The 20,921-nt window shown below is 40.8% G+C and overlaps 1 protein-coding gene and 1 long non-coding RNA gene across 4 annotated transcripts in view; one reads left to right on the forward strand and one right to left on the reverse strand.

The window, feature by feature from the left end:
• Positions 1 to 9,740: 9,740 nt before the first annotated feature.
• Positions 9,741 to 17,599, reverse strand: LOC110219176 (uncharacterized). The gene is made up of 2 exons (XM_021002317.2): positions 16,557 to 17,599; positions 9,741 to 10,151 (listed from the first exon to the last, which is right to left on the reverse strand). Exons 1-2 carry the CDS (start codon positions 17,034 to 17,036, stop codon positions 10,092 to 10,094), a joined length of 540 nt encoding a protein of 179 aa, XP_020857976.2. The 5' UTR covers positions 17,037 to 17,599; the 3' UTR covers positions 9,741 to 10,091.
• Positions 17,600 to 18,339: 740 nt separating this feature from the next.
• Positions 18,340 to 20,921, forward strand: part of LOC110219149 (uncharacterized) — a 256,993-nt gene continuing 254,411 nt past the window's right edge. For 2 of the 3 annotated variants that reach the window (XR_013486297.1, XR_013486295.1), the window contains exons 1-2: positions 18,340 to 19,320; positions 20,459 to 20,604. This is a non-coding gene — a long non-coding RNA (uncharacterized LOC110219149). The remainder of the gene's footprint in view (positions 19,321 to 20,458; positions 20,605 to 20,921) is intronic. The other variant, XR_002327532.2, reaches the window with a different exon arrangement.

A 20,921-nucleotide genomic window follows, 5' to 3' on the forward strand; every position in this document is an offset into this window, starting at 1 on the left:
GGAGATCACAGTCTAGTGAACTCTTAAGATTCAGAAAGGTTAAGTTCTTGCTTGGGGTGGCTCAGTTAGGCAGTTTCAGAGCTGAGACTCAAACCATGAGGTCTTAAATCCAAGGCCAGATTGTTGCCACTAAACTAGCATTTAGTGTATATGACCCCACATGTCACAGAATCATGTGAAGTCTCTCTATTTGGCCTTCTGGAGACTACCTTTTTTCTACTTAAATTTTAGTTAGAAATAGTTTCAAAATTGGAGACAACATGGACTCGGTCCTAATATAATAAAAAGAATATACTAAGTGGTATTATTGAGACATTCCTTGAGAGGAACTTTTGAGGACTCTTGTGTCTATATAGTTTCCAGACAGGCCACACAGGAAATTGCCTCCAAGTAAAGCCTCCAGCAAGGATAGGAGACAATCCATGCCTTCATTGTGCTGTTGTCTCACGTTTTTGAGTTTGCATGCATAATAGTAATAGCTAGCATTTATGTTCTGATTTAAGGTTTGCAAAGCACTTTACATATGTTAGCTCATCTGATCCTCACAACAGCCCTGGCAGGCAGGTGCTCTTATTATCTGCATTTTTTACAGATGAGGAAACTGAGGCACAGAGAGAAGTGACTTGCCCAGGGTCACACAGCTAATGAATGTCTGAGGCAGGATTTTAACTAAGGTCTTCTTAACTTCATATCCAGTACTCCATCCACAGTGCCATCTAGCTGCATAGTGATAGCTGGTGCTTCTTTAAAAAAAATTATCCCACTGGTCATATAATAAGTTTCCAAACTAATCAGTCATAAAACAATTTAAAACACTCAAACCACTAACTTACCCTGTCTCTCCCATTGGTCTGCCTCAGTGTCTCAAGTATGGGGTGGACTGTGAATCCAACGGTAGACAATGCCAAGACCATAAGATATATTTGGGTGACCCACAAACACAGCCCCAGGAGCCTAGAGTTTTGAAGACTGGAGAAGAAACCTAAATGGGACAGATGAGAAATACTCCTATGCTAACTGTTCATCTTCCTGAGGCTATATAGGACATGCCAAATTGGTTCATTTATTCATTCACTCATTCATTCATTAAAGCTTTAATCAGAGCATACAAGGGACTTTTACAGCTGACTAACATGGATAAATTTTCTGGACCATGTATAGGTAATCTTTAAGTCTTCACACAGTGCTAAGAACATCATAGATGCTTATTAAATGCTCGTGGATTAGAATTGATTTTTGTAAAGTTTATTAAGTATCTGGGCTACTAGGTGGTGCAGTGGATAGAGCACCAGACCTGGAGTTAGGAAGACAAGAGTTCAAATGCTGTCTCAGACACTAGCTGTGTAACCCTGGGCAAGTCACTTAACCCTATTTACCTCAGTTTCCTCATCTGTGAAATGAATTGGAGAAAGAAGTAGTAAACAACTCTAGAATCTCTGCCAAAAAAAAAAAACCAACCAACCCAAATGGCATCATAAAGAGTCAGACATGACTGAAAAATGACAATATAAAGTATCTACTACATGCAAGAGACTGTGTGCTAGGAACCAGGGAGCGAAGGATGAAAAACAGTTCCTATCCTAAAAGAGGCCAGAGGGGATTTGACAGGTATACAGATAAATAAAAGACAAGGTAGAGTGTTTAGGGCTAAAGGATGTTCAAAATGGGGTTGGTGTGACCAGCTAGAAGTTTATCTGAAAAAGATTTGGGGATTTTAGAGGACCACAAGCTCAGTATGAGTCCACAGTGGCAACAAAAAAAGTGAATGTGATCTTAGGCTGCCTTGAGAGGCTCAGCCTTCAGAACAATGGAGGTGAGAGGAATTATTCTCCTTGGCCATGGGTAGCCTACATCTGGAGTCTTGTGTTCCGTTCTGCACCCCACATTTTAGAAAAGGGGCTCTCTTCAAGAGCATTCTATATGTGGATCAGCTGAAGAAACTGGAGATTTTAAAAGATTTCAGAGGGATATAACAGCCATCATCACAAATTTGAAGAATAATCACATAGGCATGATTGGAGTTGTTTTGTGTAGTCCTAGTTGAAAGGATTGGGGGCAGTGGGTGGAAATTGGAATGAGTCAGGACTAATTGAAGGAAAAGCTCCCTTACCATAACAGCTAGGTAAAGGTAGGTAGAATGGGCTGCCTCAGAACAGCTAGGGGACACAGTGTATAGAGCACTGAGCCTGGAGTCAGGAAGGCACATCTTCCTAAATTCAAATCTGGCCTCAGACACTTACTAGCTGTTTGACCCTGGGCAAGTCACTTAACCTGTTTGCCTCAATTTCCTCATCTATAAAATGAGTTGGAGAAGGAAATGGCAAACCATTCCAGTATGTTTGCCAAGAGAACCCCAAATAGGGTCATGAAGAGTCAGACACAATTGTAACAACAGAATGGGCTGCTTTAGGGGGCTTTGGGTTCCCTCCCGTTAGAGGTTTTCAAACAAAGAATGGAGATCCTCTTGTCACTGGGGATTGCTGAGGGAATTCTTTTTCAGATCTGAGTCAGACAAGATGGCTTCCAACTCTTGGGTGATTCTGTGAGATCTGGGAAAATTTGATCTACTTTCTGCCAGTGGAATCAAGGAAGGATTTCACAGAGGGCAGGGGCTGTTTCATTTTTTGTCTTTGTACCCTTGGCTCCTCGAATAGCACCTTAAACATCATAGAAGTTTACTAAATGATTGTCAAATAATTGAATCAAATTAGAGGAAGTCATATCTGAGCCTAGCCTTGAAGAAAGGGAAGTATTATGGTTGGTGTAGATGAGGAGGGCATGAGGGATGGCCTTAATGAATGTAATCATAAATAGCTTAAGACAAATCTGAGACTTATTTTTAAGTATGTCATAATGATAACATTTAGCATCTATTTTAGGACTTTTCCTAATGTTCACTACAGATAATAGCGATGAACTCCTATTATCTCCCTCCCAGGAATGAAGAAGAGGCATATGAGAATATACTTAGGACCTTTTTGTTTTCTCACTGCCCTCTGGGACCACAAGCTCGGAGTACTGCCATATGACCAAATTAAGAGGAGATATGGTATGTGATGTTTCTGAAGTCCAACATCCTAGGCTGTACATGGTAAAATTATGAAATAGGAAAGGCAGGCCTTCATTACTTACTGAACTCTTTCCTTCATTTGTTCCTTCCAGTGACCCTACATTCCTCTTAGTCCCTTAGTCTCATGTCACCCACCCCCATTCCACAGTCGGTCAATCAATCAATAAGCATTTAGCCTCTCAGGATCCTTTAATATGGAACCACACACTGGCTATGCCTTTCTTAGGTTCTGCAGCCTTTGTAGGTTCTTCTGTCAAGGTTATGCCTTCTGTTAGCAGTCAGTTAGCTCATGTGTCACTTTACTGCCTTTATGACCTTGGACAAGTCCTTAACCTCACTTGGACCCAGCTTCTTCATCTGTAAAATGAAGAGGCTGAAGTAGATAATGATAATAACTAGCATTTATATATGTGCCAAGCACTATGCTTACTGCTTCACAAAAATTATCTCATTTGATCCTCACAGCAACCCTGAAAGGTATTACTATCCCCACTTTACAATTAAAAAAACAAACAATTTTGCAATTGAGCAAAGTGAGGCAGATAGAAGTTAAGTGATTTGCCCAGGGTAATACAGCTAGTAAGTATCTGACACTGGGATTTGAACTCAGGTCTTCCTGACTCCAGGCCCAGGGCTCTATCCACTGTGTCACGGCTGCCTAGTAATATGTATGTTATTATAGCAGCCTTCTGGAAATAATGTCTTACCCCAAAAGAATAACTCTAATGTTGGAAATGTGAAGCAGGCTGCTGGGCCTGGATGGAGTGGGTCAGGGAGGAGGTGATATATTTTTGGGAAATTAGGTCTTTAGCCTCTCACAGATAATCACATAAGCACTAACATAAGTACTATTGTTTTCTTCCTGTTAAATTCTGGAACTAGTTCATTTTCCATATGTAATGTCCGTCCCACAGAGACATACTGAAGTACCAGGTCTATGGGTTACCCATCCAACTACATCTAATGGGAGGTATGATCAGTCTTAACCATAACTATGATTCTGCACAACCCCACAGCCCTCACCTTGAGGTCAACTACAATTATCCTTCCTCTCCCCATAGTCAAGACATTTTAGCATTCTGCTGGCTAATGGTCAGAATGTCCTCCCCTCAAGTATAACGCTATGTCTAGACCAAAAAGTAAGAGGTTTTTTTTTTTAACTGAAAGGTCAAAGAGGGTTCTTTTCTCTACACATAAGAGGAAATATAGGGCTCTCTTGAGCTTGGGGGTAGGTGGAGGGAATGGAGTCCAGTTGCTGTAAATCCTCTCAACACCTTTTGAGGAAGTGAGACATTTAGCAGTTAAGCAAATTACCCAACATCACACAGTAAGTCAGGAGTAAAATCAGGTGTCCTGACTTTCAGTGCTTTTCCCCCCTAGTTATAATGGAAAATGAAGAGAGATAGGTGACCAGTTAGCACCCAGGCCATGCTACTTAAGGTCTTCTCATTCTATGGTTCTGCTATAAAGAAAGCCCCATGGGCACTGGATGGGCCAAGTATTTGGGTTCTTCTCTGATTCGTTGTGGTTATGTAGAACCATTCATGAGCATATGGATGAAGACTTTATTTAGAACACCTAGATTCAATAAAGTGTACCAGAGACAGCCAGGCCCAGCAAGAGTACAGTCAGGGAGGTGGTCACCACAGGTGCCGTCCTTTTAGGGAACAGTCATTCTACCGCCACCTGCTGTCCTCTTTCATGCCTGCTGGTTTATCTCCACTCCCTACTCTTGGGTACACCAGAGGGTTCCCCACCACCACTCCTGCTAGCTAGTGGGGAAGTATGAAAGCTCTGGTTTGGGGGGTTTATTTATCTTTGCATCTTCTCTAGTGCAATGCACATAGTAGGTACTTAATATTTATTGAATGCTGAATGAAAGAGTGAATGACGCTGATCTGGTGGTGGTGGGAAAGTAATTTGATATGAACAAAAGAAGATAATGGTCAATCCTGGTCCAGGACCCTGGGATGACAATGAGGGCTTGGAATAGCCTTGAGATGTACCCTCATATTGGAGCCAACCCCTTATATGGACTCTGTTCAATTTTAGCCTCTGTTCAGAACTGTACTCACACTAGGGTATTGTCCTTTCAAATGTACATTGGAACAGAACAGAATCCCTTGGCTAGCTGCAATTTGTGATTGCAGTACACAGAAAAGATGAATAACAATAGCAGATGTTATAAGTTAATACTGTATTTCTTGCTTGTACACCTATTGGCTAAGCTATATAGACCCTGTGGTTTTTAGCTGATGATTGTGAAAATATTTCACTTCATTCAAGTTAGCAATCACCAACACATTAGGCTTTATTTAAAATGGAGTTTTAGTTTCATTTCCATTTAACAAGATTGAAAAGAAAAAATGAAATGATAACGCACCTGTTCTTCACAGAAGACATCAATGGCCATTTTATATTACCCAGTTCATACCAGTGACATTCTTACAATGTAAATAATGTCATTGCCATTTTACAAGTAGTGCATAAAAGAAACTGAGGCATAGAAAGGAGTGAAATGGTAGACTTAAATGGACTGAAACTGAGTCCCACAGAAGGTGAAGTGACTAATACAAATTGGTCTCAGCAGAGCCAAAACTAGGTTGTTTTTTTCACATTTTGCATTGCTTCAGATAAACTCCTAATTAAGCTACCTTGATTCTGAAATTTAAATGGAAAGTATATTAATATGATGGAATATGCCTGGAGTTAAATCAGTAAAAAATTAATAAGTGCCTAGCATGGTGCTGTACAGAGTTAAATAACAATGCTTCTTATTTTTCATGGATACTTTCAATGATCTCATTGATGTGAGTATTCCCTCCAGTGGTATAGAACAAAACCCATCCATATCTTCCTCTCCTTAGCAACCCTTGTCCATGTATTCCTGTAACTCCCTCACTCAACAGGTTAGGGAACTTCTTCTACATCTCTTTAAAGTATATAGTTAGTGCTGTATGCAGGCTGATCTTCTATAACTTCTATAGCTTAGCACAGTGTCTGGTATGTACCAAGCACTTAATAAATACTTATTAATTTATTGATTGAATCACCTCTTTTTCTAGTTATATGTCTTGTTTATGGTTTCTTTGTTGCCAAAATGCTGTATCTTGTTTATGCCCACTGCATTTCTTTCCATTGAGTGATCCACCATTTTGATTACTCAGAGACTGAGCTATTCCATGATTTCCAGACATATAATAGCTCTGTAAGGATAATTATGTTAAAAGGATGGGGTTTTGTTTCAAGGAGAAGTTTGGCATTGTTGAAAACACTGCACAATTTCCCAAATGCAGTCCAGCTTATTCTCATCTTCCTGTTAAATTCTGGGACTAGATCATCGTCCATATACAGTAAATATCCAGTACCTATATACTGAAAGACCAGTACTATGGGCTATCCTTCCAACTACATATAGTAGTCTGGGTAATAGTATTCTTAACCTACTTGGTAAGAAGAACCAAGATTTTTAGGACAAATGCTTCTGAGTATTTATAGATCTCATTTCAGAGGCTCCACGAAATTCTTGATGCAATCTGTACAACGTTCTATACCATTTTTACCAAATTCTTCTTCCATTTGGAATCTGAGTTTTAAGTTGTCCATGCCTGTGGCAAACACTTATGGTAGACATATGTTTCTTTATTTTATTCCTTGCTTGGTATGGCCATTCAGGGAATCCTCAAAAAAGTTATCTTTGTTTTGTCTATAAATGAATCTGGTATGATCTTTACATATGTATAGGAGACAACTTGGAGGAGAATCTGTGAGGTAGCATTTTGCTTTACTGACAAATTATAGTCTTACATTCTTTACATAGTCCAGTCAATTGAATAATATGATCTACTATAGAACATTATTAGTGAAAACTTGCTCGTTTCCTTCTCATATTTTCATCAAAGATGGACCTGTAGTCAGGAAAACTCCTTTTCCTGAGTTCAAATCTGGCCTCAGACACTTACTAGCTGTTTGACCCTGGGCAAGTCACTTAACCCTGTTTGCCTCAGTTTCCTCATCTGTAAAACGAGCTGGAGAAGGAAATGGCAAATCAGTGCAATATCTTTGCAAAGAAAACCCCAAATGGGGTCATGAAGAATTAGACATAACTGAAATGTCTGAAAAACAAAAGCTCCTCAATGTATATAAATTATTTTTATAACCATTTTGTAGAGATAAGGAAGTAGGCATGGCATAGGGCTATCCTCACAATTGCTTTTTTTTTTGGTAGTCATAATACCTGTGACTTTTCCTAACCATTTAGTCTTTTCTCTTCTTTCAGATATTTTAATAACTGATCCTTCAGTACCTTTCAATGTGTGAGGTCTCCATAATGTATCTTCTTTGTGTATACTTGTCTCGGCCCAACTTCTCTTCCAATTCCTTTTAGTGCTATTTCTACTTTTTTATGTAGCACAGTGGGGACTGTGATGTTAGAGTTCAAGTGTAACAGTTTCACCATCACTGATGGAAAAAACAGTTCATTGTAGACAACTTTACAGATTGTTTCCATTTCTTATCTGTTTTCAACTCTCCTTAGACTTTCATCTTCAAAAGCTGTTTGGATGATCTGCCTTAACTGGGTCTCACATCAAGCTTTCTCTAAATTTCCTTTTCTTTTGACCACTTCTAGGTATTTTATGAAGTGATACTGTTTCTAATCTCATAATTGTCTTCTATCCTCATGTGTAAGATTTCACAATTGATTTTATATTTTAAATTGGTATTGCCTTGGGTTGTTACACCTCACTGCTTGGCAAAGAGATGAAGTGTTGGCTGGCTGATCCAGTTTCCAGTATCTTTTGGCCTCCTCATTGTGGTGACTTCTTTGGGTTGATGCTGTTCCTTTATCCATCTTCCATTCTCAATACCTGGTTTAAATTGGCTAATTTGGAGCTGTTTTGATTATATTTTTTTCTTCTTTCTAATGTGGTGCTGATTTTGTTCTTTGCACAATTTGATAGCTACATAAGCAGCTATATCAGAAATGAATCCCACATCAATAACCAATCATTTCCTGTCTTTCAAGATACTACCAACTTCATATTTTGTGAGGTTATTCAGAGTTTGCCATATCTAGCACCTCCCAACTCTTCTTGAAAAAAGAATTAATGATATATGGGTCTAAATTGTTTTGTCCAGTTTATAAGCTTTTAACCTATTTTGTTTCTTGAAGCTGAGCCATATTTTCTAGTATATTTTTCAATATACTCCTCTATGCCTATCTTTACATTCAAATCATGGAGTATAAAAATACATGATAATTTTATTTGGAGTTTCTTGATTGCCCAGTTCTTTGTAGAATTTCTCTCCCTCCTCATATTCTGTAACAAAAAGTCATTGGATCACATATTTTGAGCAGGAAGGGACCTTAGCATTTTTCTGTCTCCTGTATCCATTCCTTTGTATTCTGTCCTCACCTCTACCTCATGGAATCCTGAATTTCTTTCAAAGATTAGCTTAGACACAACCTTCTCCATGGACCTGTCCAGATCCCTCTACTTCTCAGTGCCTCCCCTATCAAAAATATTAACTTGTATTTATATATATTGTTTCCCCTAATTGAATTGTTAGCGCCTTGAGAGCAGGTTCTGGTTTTTGTTTTGTTTTGTTTCTGATTCCCAGTGCCTAGAACAGTTTTTTGGCACATAGTAGGCCCTTAATAAATAGCTTTTTAGGGGGCAGCTAGGTGGCGCAGTGGAAAGAGCAGTGGCCCTGAAGTCAGGAGGACCTGAGTTCAAATTTGACCTCAGACCAAACACTTGACACTTACTAGCTTTGTGACCCTGGGCAAGTCACTTAACCCCAATTGCCTAAAGAAAAAAAAAGAAAAAAGAAATATTTTTAAAAATTGAATGATCGAGTTCAACCCCCCCCCATTTTATAGGTGAAGAAACTGAGGCCCAGAGAAATGAAGAGACTTGTCCAAGGTCACAAGGGTAGTACATAGGAGAGCTGGGATTTAAACCCAGGTCTTTTTACTTCAGATCTAGTGATTTATTTACCATATATTCTGCTTCTTTTGACAACACTTTCAGAGTCCATTTTTAATTTCTGAGATCTGTCTCTAGCTGATATGACAGAACTCTGACATTGAACTTTCTTCATCCTATGGGCAAATAAGCTAAATTTATCTTCATGTTTGTCTTTTTGCTCATGCTCATTATGAGGACTGAAATGTGAAGTAAGCAAGGGCTCCATAAAATGATGCTTCTTGTTGCCTTTGGACAAACAACATAACCAACTTCACCAATACCTTCATTTGCCTCTCCAAGAAAAACCTGTGAGCCATTCTTCCATTCAGTTGTAACTTCCTGAAATCTCCTGCTTTCCTTTATAGTGCAAATGTCAATATTGATGATTCACTTCCTCCAGTAGTAGGTCAACAAGTTGGTAACTGGATAAGGCTCTCCCATTTAGAGGACCAACAGTTAGATTAATGTTTATAGAGGATCTAAAAACTGATTCTTCCCACTGACCACTTTTCTACTGTCCTGGAAGGGATAATATGGACATAAGGCCATTTTGTACTTTTCTTTGTTTCATGGGTTGTCTTAACCAAAAAATTCATCAGCTAGTAGCCAGCCTATTGATAAGCCTCTCTATATTTAGCTAGGCTGACACAGACATAATATAACATAACAATACAAGAAATGCCATAGGCAGAGCATAATCAAGTTGATTAAGCAAATGTTTATTAAATATGTGTTATGTATAAAGCACTATGTTTAGTGCTAAGAATACAAAGATAAAAATGAAACAGCCCTGATGCTCAAGGAGTTTATGTTAAACTGGTGGATACAACTCATGAACAGAGAGGAAAATATAAGATGATTTGAGGAGGGAGATGATCAGAAAAGGCTTCATGTAACAGGTGGGAGCTGAGGTGGGCATCAATGGAATCTAGGGATTGCCATATCAGTGTGACACAAAATAAATGTCATGAGTTCAGAGTCCGTTGTTGGCTGGAGAGTCCATTGTTGGCTGGAGAGATCTGGAAGGACTTCAAGGAGGAGTTGAATGTTCATCTGGGCTTGAAGGATGTAGAGGCTTTGAATGGGGCTAGTGAAGTGAGCAGAACGTCCTAGGCAGAGGGAATGATGTGAGCAAAAGCAAGAAAGTACACATTGTGTCTGGGGGACAATAAATACATTAAGTTGACTAAAAGAGACAGTCTGTGTATGAGAGTAATGGAAGATAATGCTGGAAAAGTGGGCTGAGATTTGCTCATGGAAACCTCGAATGCCAAGCTAAAACATCAACACTTCATCCTATGGGCAATAGGGAGTCACCGAAAGATTATGGCCGTGGAGTAACATAATGAAATCTGTTTTAGGACGATTAATCAAGTTCGATGTATTGGATGGATTGATGGCAAAGTGGGCAGGAAAAAAATTGTAGATGGGGAAAACAACGATGCGGCAACTATGATAGGCTAAGAATAAGTTTATGAGGACCTGAACTGTCGTAGTAATGACAGGAACAGAAAAGGAAGGTAAATATGAGAGATACTGGAAAAAAAAGGATAGGACTCATAACTGATTGGATATGGTATTGTCTTCTTAAGATAAGCTTTAAATGTATGTCCTCTGTTATAAAACTCATTATTGAATGCCACATTAAATGAAACAGATGGATGGATTGATAGATTGAGAGATAATAGATTTCATTATGGACTCTAAATATGACCTTAAAGATATACTCTTTTTGTCTTGAAGCATGGGAATAAAAATGAGACATATGTGATTGATGTTACTGTGTTTTTTGAAGTTCTAGTTATTTGGAGGAAATCATATGGAACCAACAGTGATCAAGAAGAAAAATAATGTCAAATTAGTGTTGTATGGCTTTGTGGATTCCATATTGAACTTCTGTCACAAAAGAGACATATTAATCTATTATACATTAGATGATCTGTTAGGTTTCATGATACTGTATAGAAATAATATATTCCATATGGAAACATTCTCAGATTGAGTAATTTCAAAGGCACATTGTAATGTTTGATTCATAGTTTCCATTTTATCTCAAGGTTTGCTTCTTCCATGAAGACTTCTTTGACTTTGCCTGGTCATGGTGATCTTATTTTGAATTTCCTTATCATGTGAATATAAAAACCTTTCCCCCAAATCCCTACCTTGGCTTTATATTACCCTGGAATCATTTTATTTTTCAAATATATATATAACTTCCACTTCTCTTGTATATTCCAAAGTACACAGTATGGTACTATATGTGTACCAGTTATTCAAATTTGTTGGTAGCTCGGGGGCACAGTTGATAAGAATGGAGTCAGGAAACCCGACTCCAAATCTTGCCTTAGATATTTACTAGTGGAGTGACCCAGGGCAAGTCAATTAACTTTTCTCAGCCTCCCTTTCCTCACCTCTAAAATGGGACTAATAATATCACCTATCTTGCAGGGTTCTAAGAATCAAATGTGATAGTATATGTAAAGCACCTTAAAACATTACATAAGTTCTAGTTATTATTACTACTAATAAATGCATATTGAATGAATGAATATCCATTAGAATGTGATTTGAAAGACAATGTCATCTTTGTATATTTAGTAAAAAGTCAAGTGGTAGAAATTTTTTTATTTCTAATTTTAAAAATATACATACCTATGTATAATAATAGGGAGGCAATGTGCTTGAGTGGATTCTGGACTAAGAAGACATAGATTCTATTCCAAAATAGGTAAAATGTAATCACATATATGTTCAAATAAACATAAGAAATAAAAATTATGATTCCTATAAAACATGGATTGATAGTGTCAAAAGCATAGAGCTTAAAAACACTCCAGTGACATGATCTGCATGTACAATTTTCTAAAAGTAAATAATAATGGGGTATAGCAGCACTTCAATAAAATTTATAAAAATATATCCATCATTTTAGTTCAATATATTTGTTTCTTATTCTGGTGTATAAAACTAACGTTATAAGGTGATTTTTCATTGGAGAGAAAATAAGCTACTCATTTGATTGCCTCCCCCACCATCCTCTGAGCAATGCCAATGCCAATGCCAATGCCAATGACTGTTCCCTTAGCATTCCGCCCTCTGTAGCAGCTGGGCCTTTCCCAAATATCAGTGGTAGGTTGAGAATCAAAATGGGTTTTCTAAGAGGTTACCACTCTCATTCTTCTAGACTTCTTATTTCCACTGTTGAGAAACTGAGGTTAGGCAAACCTTGTGAGCTGTTTTTGAGGATGTTGAGAATACAAGAAACTGGTTTTCCTATGGTCTTAGTTATCATCAACTGACCATAGGTGACGAGATGGAATCAGAGAGAAGAAGAAAGGCAAATTCCTGTTTCTGTCAACACCTGGGGCTTAAAAGAAGAGGATGATGACTCATAATGACAAGATAAGGTGATGGGTATTACTCATCAAAACACTTTGATTCAGCAAATATTTATTGAGCTCCTATTATGGACAGTATGCCATAAGCTCAGGGACAGTTAGGAGGTAACACAAAAATGACTAAGGCACAGACCTTGTTCTCAAGAATATTATAATTTAGTTGGAGAAATAAGAAAAGTCCACAAATAATTATAATTTAGGAAATTATATATGTGATAAGAGCCATAAGTGTCCTATAGGGGTTCAGAGGAAGAGATCAAGTCTAGTTGGAGAGAATAAGAAAAAGCTTCATGAAAAAATGAAATTTTTGGTATGCCTTGAAGGATGAATGGAATTTTGATGAACAGAGATTAGGGAAAGGCATTCCAGGAACCTTTGGGGTACTATGACAGCTCAACATTTAGTGAAAGAACAAAACATGAACAGAAGAAAGACTATTTTTTCTTAAACCAAGTTTGTTCTAGATCCAAATCCATGGGACTCTGCATTTTTTTGTTTACTCATTCAAAAGCTAAAGCCATTGCATCTTTTCTTGAGTGTATCAATTTCCAGTTTCTGTTGAACAACTTCTTGTAAAGAGTTCCACAATTTAGTGCTCTCAACTGAGAAAATCTGCCCTTAATAACAGGAAATGGTCAACTGCTAAATTCCATAATGGAGAAGGCCAGAGTTGTAGATTATGAACTGTTTTTTGTAAAAGTTCAGATTCCCTGATAATAAACATTAGGCCCATGGCTAACATTTGAAACCCTAAAATCTCAAAAGCCAGAACTGGAAATGTTATCCTACTCCTGCTAGCAAGATTATTAACTTTTCAAAGGTAAGTTTCTTGAGGGCTCAGTTAGTATCTTCAATTCCTTTAGTAGCCACTTCACCATCCTTACCAAAGAACTTAGATGTGTTATAACTGTTGATTGTAAAATCTGGTGATTAAATTTTTATGTTTCTTTGCTTGCCCTTTTTATAAATAGTCACCTTTGCTTTAGCTAAGGGCATTGAGACATAATACATTTAAAGTAATGGTCTAGCAATTAACACTGAAAAGATGATGTGTCAGGAGCCAATTCTTTCCCATTATTACTCCTCCCAAAGCCTTCTTGAGTAGGATATTAGAGTATAAAATTATGTGCTAAAAGAATAAATATAAGTAGATCCAGCTAAAGTTGAAAGCACATGACAAGAAAGGCTTGGTCAGGTCAATGATATCCATCGAATGTTAGAGCCAGAAGGGAAGTTGGAAATTATCTAGCTCAAGCCCCTCATTTTACAGATGAAGAAACTGAGGCTCAGCAAGGTTGATTGAATTGTTAAATGAATAATGAGTGGCAAAGCCAGGGCAAGAACCCAAGTGTTCCTTCTTTCAGGCCAGTGCCCTTTCCATTTCATCATACAAATCTACTTCAAAAGATCTTTTTCTTCCCCCTAATTAGATAAGTGCATTGCATCAGAAACTATCTACCCATGTATAACGCACAATGAATTCAATTCAATTTATTAAACAAATATTAAACACCTACTATATGCTGAGTGCGATGCTAGGAATTGAAGGATACTGAGATATATTGCTGACTTAGAAGATAAATTGTTTTGGAGAGGGGGAACATCATTGCTGTCTTAAAATATTTGGAGGCTGTCATTTGGAAGAGGCATTAACCTTGTTTTGCTTGGTCCTGGAGGGAAGAACTAGAATCTATTGATTGAAAATTTTACCTCAATACAGGGAAATAAATTTCAACAGTTAGAACTGTCTAAAAATAGAATAACTTGTTTTGTAGGGGGTGGGTCGGGGAAGCTAGTAAGTTCATCATTGGCTGTCTCCAAGTGAAGGTTGGATGAGTACTTATTGGGTATATTTTAGAGAGATTCATAGTTCAGGTATAGGTTGGACTATATTACTTCTGAAGTTCTGTCAGCTCTTGAGATTCAATGTGAATTGCCCTTTCAGAAACAAACTGGGGGCAGCTAAGTGTTCCAGTGGATATCACAGGCCTTGAAACCAGAAGGACCTCAGTTCAAATCCAGTCTCAGACACTAACTAGCTGTGTGATCCTGGGCAAATCAGTTAATTCCAATTGCCTTTTAAAAAAGGGGGAAAAAGGAGAGAGAGAGAGAGAGAGAGAGAGAGAGAGAGAGAGAGAGAGAGAGAGAGAGAGAGAGAGAGAGAGAGAGAGAGAGAGAGGAAAAAAACATTTTTCAAAAGTATAAAAACTTAAGGCTCATGGAAATGTTTTTACTTGTCACAGAAATTTCTTTTCTTTCCTTCTTTCAAAGCCTGGATTATGTACTACCTTCTTTGATCCTTTCAACTAAAAATGATCTTTAAATTTTTCTTATAGCACTTCATCTATTTCTTTCCCCTCTTAGCACACTGTGGGCTACGGGTTACAACATCCTGCCTTGTGTTAAACTAATTTGTGTGCATGTACAATGCTCCTTATTAAATTATAAACATTGTAAAGGAAAAAGACATTGTTGTTTTTCATCCTTCTATCTTCAACACTTAGCATAATTGTTCACTGGATGTCCTCCCTGCTTGGAATTATCTCCTTCCATATTTCTATTTCCTGGCTTTCCTGGCTTCCTTCAAATCTCAGCTAATAAATCCCATCTTCTACAAGAAGCCTTTCCTGATCCTCCTTAATTCTAATGCCTTCCCTCTGTGGTTCTCTCCAGTTTATCCTGTATATATCTAGTTTGTATATAGTTGTTTGCATGTTGTCTCCCCCATTAAGCTGTGAGCTCCTTGGAGACAGGGACTGGGCTTCCTTGTCCTCCCTTTTGTATCTCTAGCACTTAGTACAGTGCCTGGCACAGAACTGGATCATAATAAGTGCTTATTGTTTTGCCTTAACTTGCACATATTAGGAGCTTAATAAATGTTTGTTGGGTTCACTTGAACTACAAGAAAATAGCTTTGGTATAGTCTTATCCCACCTCTTACAACTGAGTCTCAGTTCCCATCAAATTTGGGGATTGGACTAGAAAGCTTTTAGCTTTAGATCTGTTATCCTAAGATCCTGTAATTCCTTGAAGACAAATCTACCGTGATAAATTAAGTAGTCAACCTCACCAGTCTAGTCTGCTTGTCCACAGCCATGAGACAAATAAAGAAAAACAGTAAGGAAAAAAATCAGATTTACATAAACAATCAGGATGCTATACAAAAGTAAGAAAGCTTTTAAATAATGACACTCATTTTTTAATACTCACCCCTAAGATACTGATCTGCATAAAACATCGTGATTAAAGTACAGGGAACCTGGCCTTTTTACCTCCAGCATTTGCTTTTGAGGCAGGGATTGAGCCTTTTTTTGTGCTGCAATTTATTTCTTCAATCCCATGTTAAATGTATGGATGAGACATAAAAATGCTTAGAAAGTGGTCTGATATTTTTGGGTGAAGGATACCTTAGAAATAGAAAATTATAAAAAATATTGTATTAACTGCTCTTATGAGGGACATAATGTGCTTCTATGGCTCCAGCCTATTCTTAAATGCATTATTGTTCAGTGTGGGGTGTCTTAATTCCCTGACAGTATAGGACAGTGGAGCTGAACTTGTTAGCAAGCAGCATTTTAAGTCCCTCTGGAGTTTAAATATGAACCTGTGAGTCTGCTAGGGGTTAGGGAATATAATAATGAAGGAGAATTCACTCTCTCCTTTAACCCAACACTTCCCCAAACATATTCTAAAGGGGGTCTGTGAGGCTTTTCTTATCGATTGCTTAATAGCACCAAAGGCTGTTTCTTTCAGGCGTTGGGCCAAGAGTATTATTTTCGGGGCTAAAGTGGGGTTGGGCAGATTTCCCATCTCATCCCCTTCCCTAGTCCTGTGTAAGGCAAATTATAAACAAGTGTAGCAAAACTAAAGCCTCAGTCTACAGGAATCCGGTGTTTCCTCCTCCTATTCACCTAAAGCGCCAGGGCTGATGGGATAAGATGAAACAGTGATGATGAGGCATCTCAGGCCGTGAATCATTCCCTCTCGTGGTCCGACTCTGGGTTCAAGCTGTAGAGCTCTGTGTCCATCTCAGCTGGGCTGACGGTGAAGACCCGCTCTCCCCTGTTTCCACATTCTACCTCCCTGCCCATCTCCCACCTAGGTCGCCCTACTTACCATGATCCCCGAGGTGGGTGTCACCCGGGGTAGGAGGGCTGCCACCTGCCCCGCTATAAGGCGGCTCCGTGGGAGCTGGGCGTTTGCCTCCAGCCCCTCGGTACCGGAGATCAGGTTCCTCCCCTCCTCCCCCTTGTGCTCCAGCCACTGCCCGCTGCCTCCTTCCATGACACAGCAGAACAGCAGCTGCTGCAGTAGTCCAAACCCAGTGGCCCAGGAAGCGCAGCAACGCAGGAAGGGCGGGGGGCGGAGAGGAGAAGGAGACGTAGAAAGGAGGGGAATCCCCCACTCCCCTGCTTCTAGAGCGCTGGTTCCCTGCCTACCTACGGGGGAACAAGGTGGGGCTAGAGCCTCCGAGGTGAGAAGCAGAGGGGCCAGAGAGAGGAAAGGCGGTGAATAAGATGGGGCATAGGCAATTGGGGTCACGATGTTTGAGGAGATTCTAAGCGGGAACATCAGTAGGAGATGGGGTATCTTCATAGAAAATGGTAGTGGGCGAGGGAATTGGGTAGGTGACTAAGAGAAAGACGACGCTTCAGGGAAGTCGGGGGTTGGAGGACTGGGGGGAGGCAGAGGCGAGAGGAGAACGTCTGGGAAAGGATGCGCTGGTGGGAGGAAGGGAGGAAGAGAGAAAGGGGAGTGGAGAGCTTTGAGGGGCTAGAGTTAAGATGCTAGCAGAGAAAGTACTCACATTGATGCCAGGAGAAAGAAAACAGGGATAATAAATATGGAATGAAAGCATTAATTAGGGAGGGAGGTAACCTATGGGAACATTTTAGAATATGAAGTGGTGCAATGGAAAAGTTTTATCATATGATATTAAATGGGATAAGGACAGAGGCAGCCTGAGGGGAAAATTGGTGAAAGTATGCTCAAGAGTTTCTTCGCCTCAGTATTTCTGCGAAGTTTTACATAATTCCATCCGTCCAAACGGGAAGCAGTTATTACTTCTCTCCTGCAAAATACACAAGACATCATAGCATTAACTTTTGTGAGGTAAAATGACAGTCTTCCTAAGGTTTGGAACTCAGGGAAATTTTCTGACAGTGCAGAGGTATGTGAGAGAAAAGGTAACAAGAAATCTGTGATCCAGCAGTATAGAAAAAAGCATATGAAACGGAACTTCCTCTGTCAGTGTAGACAGCAAAGTCTCCGTTGATTAAGAGATTCCCTTTCCATCTTTTTTTCTTCTTCTTCCTCTCCCAGTTTCCTAAGCCCACCAAGTTAGAATACATTTTGAGAACTAAAAAGTTAACTTTAATTAAATATTGGAAAAGAATGTGTCAGAATGATGAGATTACTGAATACATTCTTCACTCTTTCAAAGGACATTCACAAGTCCCTATAAGTAGAAATATTGCTTCCAAAATCTGGCATATGTGTAATTTTACATAATTTTAATATGATCTAGCATGAGATGTTTATATAAAATATATTAAAATAATATTTCATCCCACAAAGACACTCCAAGTATTTTACAAATGGAGCACCTTTCACTGGTCTGAAAGAAAGTGGCCCGAAAAATAACTGAAAAAAAAAAAGTTAACACCTTAGTTTCATCTGTACCTTCCGGGTCATATCTGAGAACTTTGCTTCCTGACACAAAACAAGTTTTTACTGCTGTCAGCACCCAAACCCTAATTTAGCTGCGGAAGAGAAAAACTGCATTGCCTTTTGCCTCCCTCATGCATCATCGACACAGTTACCGGGGGGATTCTAATTCTAGAAAGCTTTAGGGCTGGTGATGGGGTTGGTAATGATGTGTTCAAGGGAGCCTGGTTATTAGTGCTGTAGTCTTACTGTTTGGTGGCTGCTGCTCCACCACAAATCAGATTAGAGTTGCAGAGGGAAAGCTAAAATCCTGTTTTTGGTTTTTTTTTTTTATTTTTCAGCCTTTTAAAATGACTCATATCTGTTGGGGAACTCATTACGTTTGGGGAAACATGAAATAGGAAATACTGAGATGTCATTTCTAACAGCGTGTGGGTTTTGTGAATGTCGGAAGGATTTAAGGAAGCACGGCTCTTTCTTCTGTTTAGTGTAATAAGCCACTCTTAAAAAGAGAGAGAGAAAGAAGATTGGCCCCTGGTTGTTGTTGCGCCCCAGCTTTCCCTTCCGCAGCCCCAGGAGCCCCTCGGGGATGCTGCGAGGGGGGCTTGGTGGGTGGTGCTGAGACCAGCGCTGTTGCCGCCGCCGGTCCTGCCGCTGCTGTTGTTGATGCTGCTGCTGCTGCTGCTTGCTGCTGCTGCAGAGTCACGTGGGAGTCCCCTTTAAGTTTCCATAGAGAGGCCTCTCCGGTGTCACATGATGGACATGATATAATGAAACAACATTGTGGAGCGGAGAGCATTCGGGGAGCCCAGGGCTACAAAAACAAGTGAGTGAGAAGAGGTGGGAGGAAGAGAAACTACGCCACCTCCCCTGCAGACCAGCCCACACGCAGCAGCCGCCTCTGGGATAAGGAGGAGAGGGGTCCGTCGTGGGGGACGGGGGATGGGGGAACTGGCAAGGGGTGGAGGGCAGGGGTCCTCACGCCCGCATCCTGCAAGCCCCCCGCCCCCAAGACCCCGGCAGAGACCAACTTTCCTCCACCAGCCTCCTCCAGGACTGCACCTGTCTCCAAAGTCGTGATAGTCAAAAAGGGGAAATTCTAGAAGAATACGAGCCGCCGCGATACATGCGCATCTGTTTTTTCCCGTTTCCACTGCGCTCACATGGAAGAAAACAAGAGAAGGATTTTTAGCGGCGTGTCAATTACCCAAAGGTAAGTTATTTATAGGAGCCGAAGCTGGTCCAACAGGACTTTAGGAGAATTTTCTCTCCTTTGCTTTAATGACTTGCCTTGTGCTTCCTTTAAATTAAGGGAAAAGAAGAGATGATGTTGGGAAAAGGAGTTCTTAGACTCGGTTTCTCGGGTGGGTTGATTTTTTTTTTTGGGGGGGCGGCAGATCAGTAACACTTTTTTCTCTTCTGGTCTGTGGTTCTCTCCTTCCCACTCTTCCTTTTCCCATCCTCCAGCACCCCTCTTTTTTTCCTCTCCTTTTTCCCCGGAGGGGTCCAGCAGCCCCAGGAACCGATTTTAGGAAGACGGGAGAGGGAAGGAGGGATTGGTTGCATCAAATGGGGATTTCGAGGTGATTTTGCCATGTTTGGGTGGCTAAGAGGACTTTCATACTCCCCCCAACCCCCCAATTAGGTGGCTTGATGCCACATGTCTCCTCCGGAGCTGCTGCTGGTTTGAGAGAGTGGTGGCTTTTTTTTTTCTCTTCAATGTCCGCATTCCAGCTAATGTTGCGCAGATAAAATTCAAACTTGAGGTAAACAGAAGAGGAGGAGGAGGAGGAGGAGGAGGAGGAGGGGAGGGGGGGAGGGAAGGGAGGAGAAGGCTGTTTCCATTTCAAGAACCCACCTCTCCACCCCTCGGAGAACAACATCCCAAACCTAGGGATAACTATTTCATTTCTTCCCACTACAACCCCCACCCTTAACCTTTGCTGTCAACAAAAATAAGCGGAGGGAGGGGGCGCGCGTGTCCGGGGGTGGTGCCTTCGCTCCCTCTCCGCAAACCTTCGCACCACATCCCTGAGATGCCTCCCTTATTTTTGCTTCATCTTTTTTTTCCCCCTTTTCCGCTGAAGAACACGAGGGTGGCTCACTCGCCGAAGCGCCCTCCGCCGAAGCCCCTTCGTACTTTGCCCTGCGAGTCCGGCTCACTTTCACGCCCTCCACGCGCGCAGCAGCTGCTGGAGGGCTCCGGGGCCGAAGGGTTCCAGCCAAGGTGGGCAACGCCGGCCGCCGGCAGCGCTTTGGATGCTTAGCAGGTGTGTGTGGCGGCCCAGGGGATTCCTTTTTTTAAATAACTTTTTTTTTCTACTTTTTTTCATTCCTTTTCTATGTGCTAGGACGGTGTGGGAAGTTTGCGAAGCCTTAAGGGACAAGGGACGGACCTTGTTCTCCTCCGGGCTCCAGAGTATCCGGGAGAAGATGTCCTCCTCCTCCTCTTCCTCCTCCTCCTTCTCACCCTGCGGGGGATCGGAGCTAAGATGAGGTGGGTGGGTGTTCAGGGTGGGGATGTGATTGCTGGTGACAGCTTGGAACTCATGCCTCCTGGTCTGCCTGCCCACTCCCATTCTTCCTACCACCATCCCCTGGCCCTCCATCCTTTAAAAAGCTGATGGGGCTGGGGGCGAAAGGTACTAGTAGTGCCCCTACCACGTATTCACGGGTGGGGGGTCCCTGCCCTCAGCCGTTTTCAAGCGGTTGCGTAAGGGAGGAAACGACGGACAACCCCGGAGATGAGGAAAGGACGCGCGTGGGGCAGGCGCGGGGGATGAGGGACAGAGCCTGGCTGGCCGGGGCAGCATC

This window comes from Phascolarctos cinereus, unplaced genomic scaffold, assembly GCF_003287225.1.
Source record: "Phascolarctos cinereus isolate Bilbo 61053 unplaced genomic scaffold, phaCin_HiC Scaffold_1;HRSCAF=81, whole genome shotgun sequence".
Classification (NCBI taxonomy): Eukaryota; Metazoa; Chordata; class Mammalia; order Diprotodontia; family Phascolarctidae; genus Phascolarctos; species Phascolarctos cinereus.